The 13,222-nt window shown below is 50.6% G+C and overlaps 1 protein-coding gene across 1 annotated transcript in view; it reads right to left on the bottom strand.

Annotated features, from left to right (window-relative positions):
- Nucleotides 1-13,222, bottom strand: part of GNAO1 (guanine nucleotide binding protein (G protein), alpha activating activity polypeptide O) — a gene marked incomplete at its 5' end in the record, with an annotated part of 46,488 nt that overhangs the window by 19,811 nt on the left and 13,455 nt on the right. Inside the window, 2 exons of the mRNA XM_008946710.1 lie at nucleotides 4,785-4,914; nucleotides 5,605-5,733. Of these exons, the coding sequence (XP_008944958.1) occupies nucleotides 4,785-4,914; nucleotides 5,605-5,733 (259 nt within the window). The remainder of the gene's footprint in view (nucleotides 1-4,784; nucleotides 4,915-5,604; nucleotides 5,734-13,222) is intronic.

Below are 13,222 nucleotides of genomic sequence, written 5' to 3' on the forward strand. Positions count from 1 at the left end.
CGGCCCGGCCGCACCCTGGGGGGAAGCTATAAGGCAAACTCACCCCCTCTTTATGAAGGGCTGTGGGAATCACCCATATGTCAACCTTAATTCAGGGCTTGGGGTTCAAACTCCAGCATTTCACCTTCCCAACTGTTACTCATTCAGTAGACGTTCATAGGAGGCTTCCAATCTGGCTGAGATGTGAGGACGGGGAGGCAGTCTCTGGGTAAAAGGACAGGCTGCTGCCAAAAGGGGAGTGAGAAGTTTAAGCCCCCAAATAACCCCCCTCCTACCAGTAAATCCACAGTGAAAGACTCTTTTAGTCCCTTAAAGGTTCCCCAGAAGCTCCCATGCTGCTGTGCCTGCTCTGCTTGGAGCCATGACAGATTACATGCCTCAGACTTTTATAGGAAGTGATAGAAATTACTCCATGTGGTTTCGGACCCATCGTGCTGCTCCTTCCTACTTTCTGTTGAGTCTGTCACTGAAGGGGAAGCAGCTTTCCACCGAGCATGAGGGAGAAGGGATGCTGCGGTCAAGGCTCTGCCCAGGCAGAAGGTCTCTCATAAAACCCACCTGGTTTTCACCAAAGGATGGGAGGAGACCTGGCTATTTCTGAAACACTCAGTCAATTCAGTCTTTTTTGTTTTCCTTGGTGATGATTGTGCTGCCTGCCACGCCAACTGTGAGGACACTGATGGTTATCCTAAGCACAGGAGCTCCACATTCCCCCTCCTGCTCTGTATTTCCAGAGATGCTCAAGCCACTTTCACTTACTTTGTCACTCCTAAGGCAATTTCTCAGTGCTGCAATTCAATTTTCCTTGCCCAATGACAGCCGAGAGAGCACGCTAACCAGGTCATGCAACGAGACACGAGCCAACAGGCCAACACTAATGCACACCAAGGGTCACCAGCACAGTGCCTTCAACCCAGCCCACGCTCAGCAATGGGGATGTGAACAATACTTGCATGTCCTGTCTAGACGTGGATGACCTACATATCTTTGTGGCAGCAATGTGCAGCAGGAACATCTTCCTCTCTTGCCACGATTCCTTTGAATTTGTGAGGAAAAGGCCAGAGAGGACAGTCTTGGTTCCCATGGCAGGTCTCATGCCATTGCTGTCTTTTTAAAAATCCGATTTTGAACTCCATGTGGAAGGAACAGTGCAAATCCTAGAATCATAGAAAGTTTTGGGTTGGGAGGGGCCTTTCAAGGCCACCTAGTCTAGCCCCCCTTCAGGGATCAGGTTGCTTAGAGCCCCACTCAACCTCCCCTGGAATGGTTCCAGGGATGGGGCATCCATCAGCTCTCTGGGCAACCTGGGCCAGGGTCTCATCACCCTCAGTGTCAAACATTTCTTCCTTCTCTCTAGTCTAAACCTCCTTCTTTTAGTTAAACCATCCCCCCCTTGTCCTGTTGCAACAGGCTCTGCGCAAAAGTCTGTCCCCAGCTTTCTCAGAGTACTGGAAGGTTGCAGTAAGGTCTCCCCGGAGCCTTCTCTTCTCCAGTCTGAACAACCCCAACATCTACCTTTGTTAATCATCTTCTCCAGTTTTAATTAATACAACTGCTTTCCCTCTCTCCTACCAGATTACAGATCTGAGGCTTTTCCTTCTGCAACCTCACCTCATGAAGCATCAAGATAAGTCACAAATGAGTCAAAATAGCCTCGTTATGCAAAGATACAATCCATGGAGTTGTTCAGTAAGGTAAAGCAGGATGCTCCCACTGTGTACCAACAGGGCAGAGAGCCCTGCAGCTCCTGGTGAGGGATGCAGAGGAAGGTGTCACAGCTTGAAGTGTCTTGTGCACTGAATGGGCTGGGCAGAAGGTGGAATTGTGCCTCGTGGGCTTTAGCTGTGGGCTGTGGCTGGCAGCAATGGGACTGGTGAAGGCACTGCTGGTGAATTGTCCTGTAAGTTTGCTCCTCTCCTGGGAGCTCGGCACACAGTGAAGCAGCTTAAATCTGCCAGCAACACCCTAAGAAGGTGCTTGGGGCAATGGAAGAGGCTGGACTCAACAGCACCAGGGGTTTCAGTGTGAAGCGTGGGCTTTATGGACCTAGAAATCACAGCTGCAGAAAGTTCTCTGTCTTTTATTTAAGTCTTTCTGACCCAAACACAGAGAAGCATTTGCTTTCATTGACTCCTGCCGTGTTGCTCTCTGTGGCAGTGAATTGGAGAGAAAATATATTCCTTGTAAAAGACTACCTGCTCTTAGGGAGCTTTGCACACAACAACCTTTTTTTAGGTGCTGCAGGAGATGGGTGCTCAATCTTTTAAAACAAAGAGCCCAATAAACCACAAAACCACTTCACAAGCATAGAGCTGGCTTCAGTTTTAAAGGCAAGGGCTGTTTCACGCAGCCTTGTTTAACCAGCTCCTTGCTCAGTCTCCTTTGAAAGGCTTCACAGCAAACCTGTTGCCTGTGAGCTTTTCTCAGTGGGACAAGCTGACCCTACAGCAACACTGGTCCCAGCACCCTCAGCCCTGCTCCGTGCCAGGCCGACTCCATCTGAACTGCACTTCCATACTCCTGAATTGAGACTGGACTTCAAGAAGTGCGAAAAGCCCCCGTGAAATTCAGTGGTTGTTGTCAACGGGCACCCGAGGACCAGCACACCCCCCTTTGCCAGTGAGTTTTTGGGCACTCGAGATGAACAGGGCTCCTTCCCCTTCCTGGCTCCACGCCAGCAAGGAAAGCTCTACAAGCCTTTTCACCCTCACATCTGTAGAGCCCCCAAACCTTCAGCAGCTGGAAGCACCTCTGTAGGAAGTGGAGATGGAGGAGCAGCATCCAGCTCACTCTCTCAGCTGCCTCCTCTTTGTGTTTTCCGAGTGAGGAGCAATAAAAGCTGATTTACGTCATTAAAGGCAGCAGATGTGAGGGATGCAGGCAGAGGGGCCGGTCAGCTGACTGAAGGGATGCTGCTTTTCCTGCCGGGATTTTGGAGAGGAACCACAGTGAGCAGGGAGGAGACCCAAGGCTCAGGGGTTCAGCTGGGAGAGCTCTGGGTGCTGTTTTCCACCTGCCCTTCGTGCTGGGGGGTAGGATAGGGCAGACAAGAGCCAACACCATAATTTTTTTCCCCCCTTTTTGCATTGGTTGGTTATTTGGGTTAGGTGGGGTCGAATCCTTCCCCGGTTTACACCAAACGTGTCAATGAACAGCAGCTGCCTCTGCCCTCCTGTTGCTCAGCAGCCCCAGAAACCCTCTGTGAAAATGGATGGACACAGCAAGCAAATGTCAGCGCTGCGCCAGAGCTGCGCCAGCCTGCTCTTCTGGTGGGGAAAAAAAGGGAAAATTGGAGCTGCATAGATCCCAGTGCCTGCAGCGGGGTGCTTCGGGGTGGGGGGAGGCTGAGCTGGCACCCTGCTCGTCTCCAGGGTGGTGCTGGGTGACAGACAGCCGCTGGCAGAGCTCAGCATCCCCAGGAGAGGTGCTGTAAGCTCCGTCTGAGAGGAGCTGACATTTAAAACCCAGCACTGGCATTCAGGCCCTTCCAGCCCCTTGCTCCCTGCTCAGATCACAGCTTTGCAGCTTTGCTCCCTCCTCTGGGGTCTGCCCTCTCCCCGTGTGTTCTTCTCCATCTCCTGGACCTATGTCCCCTGCCCAGCTGCAGAGCTCGACGGCTGGGTTTTTCAAATCACATCAAAAGATGTGATTCCTTCCCAGCAAATCCTACAGGTCTGAGCATTCTTGAGCATTTCAGGGCCTGGGTCAGAGGGAGGTGACAACTGAGGTGACATTATATTGATTATAAGTAACTGGGCATGAGAGGGTGTAGGACATCTTGGTCAGTCTGGAGGGACTGGCATTGATACGACCCAAACAACCAGGTGACTCCATCAAACAGTTTGCTGGAGCTCATAAACCTGCCTCTGAGGCTAAAAAACACAGTCCCCTGCCTTTTTGGGTAGAGACAACTGATACCTGCCAGCAATCTTCCCCTCAGTTCCTGCCTCATCATCAGCTTTCTGCAAGCCTGACACCTTCACCAGCAGAAGAATAAAGAGCCTCGGAGAGACAATGCTGGCCGGAGTGAGGGAAATCATCACCAAGTCTGTGAATGGCCTCCTGCTCCTTCTCATTAGACATATGCAACTGTTTGCCTACCACTGTTGTCACTAGTCCCAAAAGCATGATTCCCATCACACTGAGTGAATGTCCAGAACGCAGCCATGAGTCTTCTTGTACCCTTTCTGTGTTTAATTCACCTGTATTAATGGCACTCTAATACCAGAGAGCACACAGGTCCTCGCTAGATTTCCAGATGGCATTTTGAGCCTCATGTCACCGTGGGAGGTCATAAAAGCTCTCCTAGAGCAAATTACCTGAGGAATCACACAGTTCCAGTCTCACAGGGGAAAATGAATTTCTGCAGCCTGAAGAAATGGGTTTATACTCGTGCCCAAGCCTGCCTCAGGCGCGTGTGGCCACCCTGCACCCTGGCACGACCACTTCCTTAACGTTTGCTTTGGAAGCCCACCTAGCTATAGCTCCTTTCTGCACATAGGGTCCCATTAGCACGTTCTGAAAACACAAAGATCGGCTAGAAGGAGAAATAAACTCCTGCGACTTTAACAGAGCAAGGAAGCGTTTACCTGGGCACGCAGGCTTGATTTTGATGAGCGTGGAGGAGGACAAATCCCCCCAGGATTTCAGTGCCAAGTGGGAGTGGCTGACAAAAGCACATTACTGCGGCACCCCAGCGAGCGTCCGGCGATCTCTGAGCAGCTGCTGGCTATGCAGTGTGCCATAAAGTAGTGTTGGGGCCTCCAAGACCCGGTTAGACTCACCGTGGTTTCGTCTTCATGGAGCACCTGGTCATAGCCACTCAGCGCGACGCAGAAGATGATGGCTGTGACATCCTCAAAGCAGTGAATCCACTTCTTGCGTTCTGACCGCTGGCCCCCGACATCGAACAGCCTACGGCACAGGAGAAGACCATCAGCACCAGCTTTTTCTTAGTTATGAGGAAACTTTATCAGTCTTGGCATTTTCTGGACCATGAGGTCCCTGGAAGGCTCCAAATACAAAGCAACAGGTCTTTAACTCTTGGCTTGGTCTTCTCCTCCAGAGCCTGGAGCTGAGAAGGACCAGGAGGACCAGTGAGAGCTGGAGAGCCTCCGCATTGTGCTGGGTCGCAAAGGGTCTGCAGAAGTGGAGACCATGCCCTCTTGAGTTTTATAGACCCTAAATACGGCATGTGCGACCCTCTGTCTTCATGTCCTCTTCTCTCCACTGGCTGGCATCATGAGGGTGAAAATACAGCATTAATCACATGCGATTGACCCACTGTAGAGAAAAAGTTTGGCCAAATATTTTTATCTTTATGAGCTTGATCAGACCCGGGGGCCAATCTCACATTCTACCTCCCAACAAAGCAGTGTCATTTGGGTTAGAAGAAGGTACCATGAGCTCCTGTCTTCAAGGCAGTGATTTTCAAGACAGGATCATCAAACATTGCATATTGTTGACCTCCCAACACACTGTGTCCTCTGCAGTGGCAACCATCCATGTCTTAACCAGCAATTTAACAGCTCCTCCTTTAGAAGCTATGTGGGAACTTGGTGACAAAGAGACGCCCTCCCCAAAAACTGACAGTTTGAGGCTAACCTGAAGTGGAGGTTTTTGAATGTGAAGTGAGTTTCTACGATGCCAGTTGTTTTGACCCTGGTTCGGAGGATATCCTGCTCCGTGGGCTGGTAGTCTGCAGCTCCAATTCGATCTAAGCTGTCTAGGTAGCTAAGAGAAGAAGGGAAAAAGAAAAAACAGGTAAGAATATGACACATTAATCTCTGTGAATCTCACATGAATCCTTCAGCTTCCTATTAGTCTTCTTTAATCTCATTTTTCATGGCTGAACGTATTGGAGTTAAAGAAAAAAAAATAAAATCCTGTCCTGGGGAAAAAGAAATGCTGCAAGCCCCAGTAAGCTAAGCATAAAATCTGATAGTGAGCTGAAAGCAGGAAATTAAGTGTGTGTGTGTGTTGGGAGCCCTGATGGCAATCTGTGAAAATACACAGTTTTAATATTACTCGCTATTTTTATCCCCTGAGGGACAAAGGTCCCACCTAGTCCATGGGGCTGGATTCTGTGCACGCAGACACATGCTTTTCTGCAGGAACATAGGAAATGCCTCCACAGGCTGAAATTTTGGGTGGGAAGTCCTATCTTCAAGTGTGAAATATTTTTGCAGAGGAACCCAAGAGCAGATATATGACCACTATCCATTTCTTTTCATCCACATCCAAGACCATTTTTCAAAACTACTCAACCCAACCAAATAAAATTTATGAAGAAAGGAGGAATTTGGATGACAGTTATAAACTCAGAGCTGCAACACCCAGTAAAGCCTTTCTCACCACCACTGAGCTGAACGGAGACACTCCAGTTCCTCCTAAAGGGGTTTTGAGGTGTGTTACTTGTCCACCTCCAGCCCCAGGAGCACCAATCTTGTGCATGTGAGATGTTCTCACTACACTGTGACTATAACAAAGCATGAGGAGTGGTCTTGTCCTTCCGTTGCTGTGCTTCTGGCAGCCTGGTTGTCACCCAGAGAGGCAATGGGCAGGAGGTGACATGCTGGGGGTACCCACTGGGGTGTTAGCCAGGGCATGGCAGCTTGCAAAGAATAAAGAGCAGTAAGAGGAGCTGTGCAGTCATGGGGAAGGAGAAGACCTTGTTGTCTCTGCTGAGTATGAGTTCCTCCGCTGGGGAGTGGAGGAAGGTATGAGCTGGAGCCACTCACATAGGACAGCCCTGGTGTCTAAGCTTGACTTTCTCTTAATTAAATGTTTCATTTCTTTCTCTTAGTTAAATGTGAAGTTTTTATAACATGGCTCTTGTCCTGATGAGTAACCCAGTCACACCAACTTGGCAATGAGCACACTCCCCTCGTGCTTCACCAAAGCACATCCCTCCTGGCCTGGACCCACCACCCTGTCCTGTCACTGGTGATGCTTGCCCTGCTGCATCAGAAGGCAGGAACAGGCTTTCCATGCATGTCAGAGAATCCTGGAGTGATTTGGGTGGAAGGGACCTTTCAGGGCCACCTAGTCCAGCCCCCCTGCAGGGAGCAGGGACATCTGCAGCTCGAGCAGGGTGATCAGAGCCCTGGCCAACCTCATCTGGAATGGTTCCAGGGATGGGGCAGTGACCACCTCTCTGGGCAACCTGGGCCAGGGGCTCACCACCCTCAGTGTCAAACATTTCTTCCTGCCCTCTAGTCTAAATCTCCCTCTTTTAGTTTCAAACCATCCCCCCTTGTTCTGTCCCAACAGGTCCTGCTCACACGTCTGTCCCCAACTTTCTGCATGGAACCTTCTTGGAAACAACTGATATCTTCTTAAGTCCTGCAAGGCCCCCAGAAGGTCTCCCCTGTTGGAGTCTTCTCCTCTGCAGCTGCCCAAGCCCAACTCTCTCCTGCTGGGCTCCCAGCAGAGGGGTTCCCCCCTCGGGTCATTGCTGGGGCTCCTCTGGCCCCGCTCCAGCAGGTCCCTGTCTCTGCTGTGCTGAGGGCTCCAGAGCTGCCCCAGCACTGCAGGGGGGTCTCCCCAGAGCGGGGCAGAAGGACAGAGTGTCCTGGGGGGAGTGGTCAGGGCAGGACACCTACTGCACTTTGCCACCCGAAACAACTCTCTGCCACCTGCTCACCCGCTCTCATGCCTACCCTGCCTGGAAAAAACACACAGGCAACCAAACTGCACTACGGAGAAAAAACAATCCTCGCCCTGCTCGCATCACCTATTATGGATGCCTATCATACTTATTAATTTTTGCTGAAGAGCTTCAAGAACCACATCACCCAGAGCAATGTATATAATCTAAACAGGCACATTTTTGTTGTGCCCTTTTCCAAGCCATTGTGGATTTGTGACAGATGCCCCCTTAATGGCATTATGATGGGCTGTGGATGGTGGAATCAGAGGTCTGGAGGAGTGAAATGCTGGGGTCTGAGCCCCGAATTAAGGTTGACATATGGGTGATTCCCACAGCCCTTCATAAAGAGGGGGTGAGTTTGCCTTATAGCTTCCCCCCAGGGTGTGGCCGGCCCTGCAGGGAGAGCCATAAGGGAAATGAGCCCCAGGGGTCCCGCAGTGAGTTGACAAAGGTCAGGTGTCTGCTTGGGGATAAAAGCTGGGACCACTGGCAGGGAGTCAGGAGTGTCTGTCTGTGGAGTGCACTCCACAGAGCTTCCTGGTTCAGGGCAGACCTCCTGACTCTCCATGGGGCTGGGCCCTGGTCTGTTTAGGCCTTTGCGAACGCGGGCCGATCGGCTGAGAGTCGCCATGTGGGCAACTTTTTCTTATATGTTTAACTTGCTGGTCTGGCTGTTTCCCATGCCAACTGTGGGCAACCTCGGTTCACTGTTTGTACCACCTCTTGTGGGCCGAGTTACGTCCTTTGTGGGATCGTTGGGGGTGGCGTCGATCATGTACCAGCTGATGGATCTGTTTGTACCCCCGGCGGTCATTCATGGAATGTCCTTCTTGTATACAATACAGTCTGTGTATTGGTTCATCTTCCTGCTGGCTGTATCATTTTTGTTGGGCCTGGTCATTGGCAGAACAGGGAGCTGAGGCAGCCTGCCATGCTCTTAAAGGGACAGGTTGATAGTAGTAGAGGGAGGAGAGCCAAGCAGGATCCATCCCAACCACCCTGACGTTCCTGACAGCATCCAGCTTCCAATCCCAGGTGTGCTATCTCCACAGGAGCTTCAACTGGGAGATCTCTAGCATCTGTCTGGGTGAGGGCACTGCTTCCCAGTGCTTAACTGGTGCTGGGACAGAGGAATGTTCAGTATCTCTGGTACTCCTTCTGTCCTGGCTTCAGGTGAGCTGAGCTCTGTGAGCCCAGAGCCTCAGGGTCACTAATGCACCCAGCCCAGCTGCTGGGCATCCCTGCCCTGACACCTACTTTGCCTTATTTATCATCTCCCTTCTTCACCTCTTTCGTCATCTCAGGTATTTTCCTTCATTCTCAGTGTGTTTCTCAATGACTTAAATTCTCCCAGTTGCCTGGGTTTGCTATTCCTCCATTCCTGTTAGTCTTGATGAGGGTCAGCCATCAATTTATATGCAGGTATAGAATATTTTCAGTGCTGGTTTTGAGGCTGCATTCCAAAGTTGTTCACTCCTCTTTTTCTCTTTTCCTCTTTTCCTCATTTTCCGGGAATTTCTCCCATCTCAGGCTGCAGCAGATATGTGGAGCTGGTTTTAGCTGCTGCGTGTTCTCTCTGGTTCCTGCTGGAGGGATCTCTGAGGCTTCACCAGAGCTCTGGTGCTCCCTGCCCATGCTGCTTGGGAGGACCTGCTGGTCTGCTGCATGGGAGCCTGAGCATGTGGAGGATGGGGAGCATTGGGGGTGTCACCTCTTGGGGAACAGGGGAACCCACGTGGGGACAAATTGCTAGACATGGCGCTGGATGGCAGCACTCCTGGTACGCACTTTGAACTGCAAATCTCCAGGCCAAACTGTTGCTGGAGATAATTAGTTGTCACAGCCAACAGGCTCGATGACACACAATCCCCTCAGAAGCTGGTATCTGTTTAACCAGCAGAAATAAAAGCACTTGGGAGGCTGTGGAGCAAGAGCTCAGCTTTCCCCCTTCCACGTCATCTTCATTGCATGGTGCTGGCATCTGAGCTCCTTCCACTTCCCAGCTCCAGGCTTTACACACTGGAGTGGAAGCGTATCTGAAATGACACATCAGCTCTTATTTCCACCCTGCCTTGCCCAGGGCTTGCAGGGGTTAAAAAGAGCTGAAGAAAGGTCAGAAGGTTTTTGAGTACATGAGTAACCCTTTAGCATTTATACTCCTGAGCTGAGCAGCTCCACTACTGCTCAGATCTTTTATCTTAAACACTTTGTTTGGAAGCAGATTGCAGGTTTCTGAGTCACTCGATTTATCATGCTTGGAGAGGTGAAGCCCCACTGCATTTTGCTGCCAAAAGCAAGGTGTGCAAGGACTGGCATCCCTAAATCCAGGGAGAGGAGCTGACCGAACCAAGGCTCCTGAAGGCCAAGGACTCCCTGATCCTGAATAGCCTCACACAACAATATTGAAAATCAGGGGTAAATAGAGTTTCCTGTGCCTTTATTTGCTGTTTCCAGCAGTGTGTGGTAGCAGTGCAGTTGATGCCAGAGATGCTGCCTGGAGAAAGGGACGTTGTCCCAGTTATCCCATGGGAAGAGGCCAGTGGCAGCAGCCTACGTGCAGCCCGTGGACGAGGACCCCTCCCCAGGCACTCTGCCACCACGGGACGTTCTCCCAGGACTGTACTGCCTAAGCCAAAGGCTCTGCTGGCTGCTTGCCTGCCTGAAGATGTGTAGCTGAGGTCACAGGCTGTGGCCAAAGCTGGATACCTGTGGCAGAGCTTCCACAGGCTCACGTCTGTTGAGATTAATGGCAATAAAATGCTTAAACATCTGTTGGGTCTTTCTCCCCTCAAAGGTGACATCGCTCGAGCTGCTCACACCTTGTGGATGCTGAGCTCACGTCCTCAGTGCTCAACAAAACATGGTGGAGCAGTGGCCACAGCCTGGGTCTCAGTCTGGAGCAGGTCTGCAGGCAGGGGAGTGGAAGCTTCAGGAGAGAAAGCATCGGCATCTCCCCACCTGCTCCTCCACCCTGCTGCTTCTGGCCTCCATCCACGTCTCCTCCATGAAGGAAAGGCTGTGTATGGGATATCCCAGCTTTGTTTTCTTGGCCTGTGTTGTATTTGGTTGAAAAAGCAGATCCCCGTTTGTCAGCTGAGTCACCACTGAGTTATTTTCTACTCCACGTAAAGAAGCGCTCAAGGGTCAGCTCCAAAACCATGTCCTGGCAACCACCAAGTTTTTAATCAAGGTTGTCACAAGTAGGATCCATCTCATCTAACTCTAGAGGCTTATGTGAAGATGTCTCCACCCGAACACTCCATTCTAGTTCATGGATAGCAGGTTATCTGCATCTGAGCTTAGCTTGTGCCGTGGAATCTTTCCTTGTCCCGATGAACACGCAGCTCAATGTATATTTAGCATTAAAACCATTTAATATCTAGTGACTGTAGCGTAAGGATTCAGAGGATAAGCACTGGGCTTAGGGAGTGTCAGCAGTGGCTCTACAACAGCATAGTAAACTCCTCTAGTATCTTCTATCAGAAGAGAAAACCCACGTGTGCGCTGCTCCCTGGAGGTGTGATCCAGCCTGGTACGGCTACCCAGGGCAGCTGGTGCTGGTCGTGGCACTGCACCGTGCCTCCTGCAGGCACCACGTCCAGCCCCATCTGCTCTGCTGCTTCAGGAGAAGGGCAACGAGGAGCACGGCCCCCTCTCAGAGCTCATCCAGCACACGCAGCCACGATGCCACACAGGTCTTAACCATCAGCTACAACAGGCTTGAAACGTGGCCAAGCAGCAGCATCGTGGCCCTTCAGGAGTCAATCCCAGCTAAGGGTAGGGACCACGGGGAACACATGTGAGCAGACCCTCTCTCTGTCCTCCTAATGAAAGCTGGAAGGTGGGTGAGGAGGAGGAGACCTTAGGGGATAAGTGATGAAGCTAAGAAGGCAAGAGCATCATCTGGTGTTTTCTGACACTAGCTCATAGAAGTAAGGTCTTGGGAACTTGCTCCTGGACATTGGGCATGTCGTTTTCTGTCTGGCTGTGCTCCTCCACCCCAGCCAGTCCTGCCTCATTTGGAATCACACGAATTACACAGCAGGCTCTGCTGTCCTGCTGCAGCTCCTGATGGAAAACCTCATCCCACAGCCAACCAGATGAGATACTGGCATGGACGCTCCCCACCTTCCATTCCCCAAATCAAACCAACGACAGGCCACTTCTGTGCCTGCTAAGCGACAGAGCGATGCTCATCATGCCCAGGGGTGACTGGGGTTTTGTTCCTGACTGAACGGTGCTGGATGCCCTGGCTTTTCAGTCCTCTGCCCTGGGGAACGAGGAGGATGGTCCCTGCTATTAAAGGATAGTGTCAAATCCTGACAGAAGGAACGCTATGTTACAATGCTTTTTTTTTATTTTCCCCCTGTACACCCATACAGGGCTTGTACATCAAGATCAACTTGACAAGTTGATATTAGTACTGATGATAGGCAGGAGGAATGAACAAGAGCAGGTTGGAGTTTAGCTGGCCTAGTTAGGCTTGCAGTTTTCCAAGGCGTGACTGGATCTAGAATAATTTTTAGCATCAGATGTGGATGAGCAGAGTCACTACAGAGCAACCATGTAAGACAGGTACTTCAGGACATAAAGGTCTCCAGGCATAGGCTGCTGGCTGGGAAAGCAGATGGGGATTCAACTTTCTGCAGTGAAATTTGAAAATTGGATGGTATGCAAGAGGGGATGCTATGGATTTTTTTTTTTTTAACATATTTGAGCCCTTACAAAAGAGTCAACTGATGTATCTGGATCTCATCAATGACCCACACAACCTAACCAGTGTCCAAGAGCAAAGGTTGAGAGAAGAGTACGAGTATAGTGCAAGTATGCAGTACTCTGACAGTTCTCCCAGCTTCCATTCCAGCACTTCATGTGGATAATGGAGCTTCAAAGACAAGGGTGGCAGCTTTATATTTATTATCTCTCAAGGATTTTTCTTCCAGAAATTTGTCTAGGTGCTTTTTGGAACAATGTAAACTGCCTCTTCTGGTTTTTAAACTGCCCTGTGACAGAGAGTCTGACATTGTTAAATGTTGGATGAGATGTCTTCTCTCTCCTCTCTATTCCCCACTTATTTCCCTGTAGATATCTCTGTAGACCTCCAAACATCCTCTGTGGAGCATCTCTGCTCAGGTCCTGAGAGGTTCTTGCATGGAAGCTCTTTGGAACCTTTCATCATGCCAGGAAGGGTTTTTCCTCATCTCCTGGATCGTATCCGAGATGGGGAGAGAGATGAGCCACAACTGCCTTGTTCTATGTGTAACCATCTGCTTCATGGTCACCTAACACGATGCTACTTGGAGAACCAGAGAGTTTAACACCACCCCCTCGGACCTGCTGCATGGGAAGATCTGGTGGGCATGGTTTGCCAGCAGTGCTGTGATGCCTTTTAGAAGTGTCCTCATCTGGGCAATACCTTTGTTTATATAATGTCTTTGTGATTTTAATCACTGTTTAGCCCGGAGCTGCTGACCAAAGGGCACCCTTGAGTTTGTGCTACATCAACAGGAGCCCAGCAGGATGATGCAGGGCTCAGGTTGTGCAAGGTCTCCTCTCCCAGTGGCCCTGCAG

The sequence above is a fragment of the Merops nubicus genome, unplaced genomic scaffold, assembly GCF_000691845.1.
Source record: "Merops nubicus isolate BGI_N331 unplaced genomic scaffold, ASM69184v1 scaffold20680, whole genome shotgun sequence".
Lineage (NCBI taxonomy): Eukaryota > Metazoa > Chordata > Aves > Coraciiformes > Meropidae > Merops > Merops nubicus.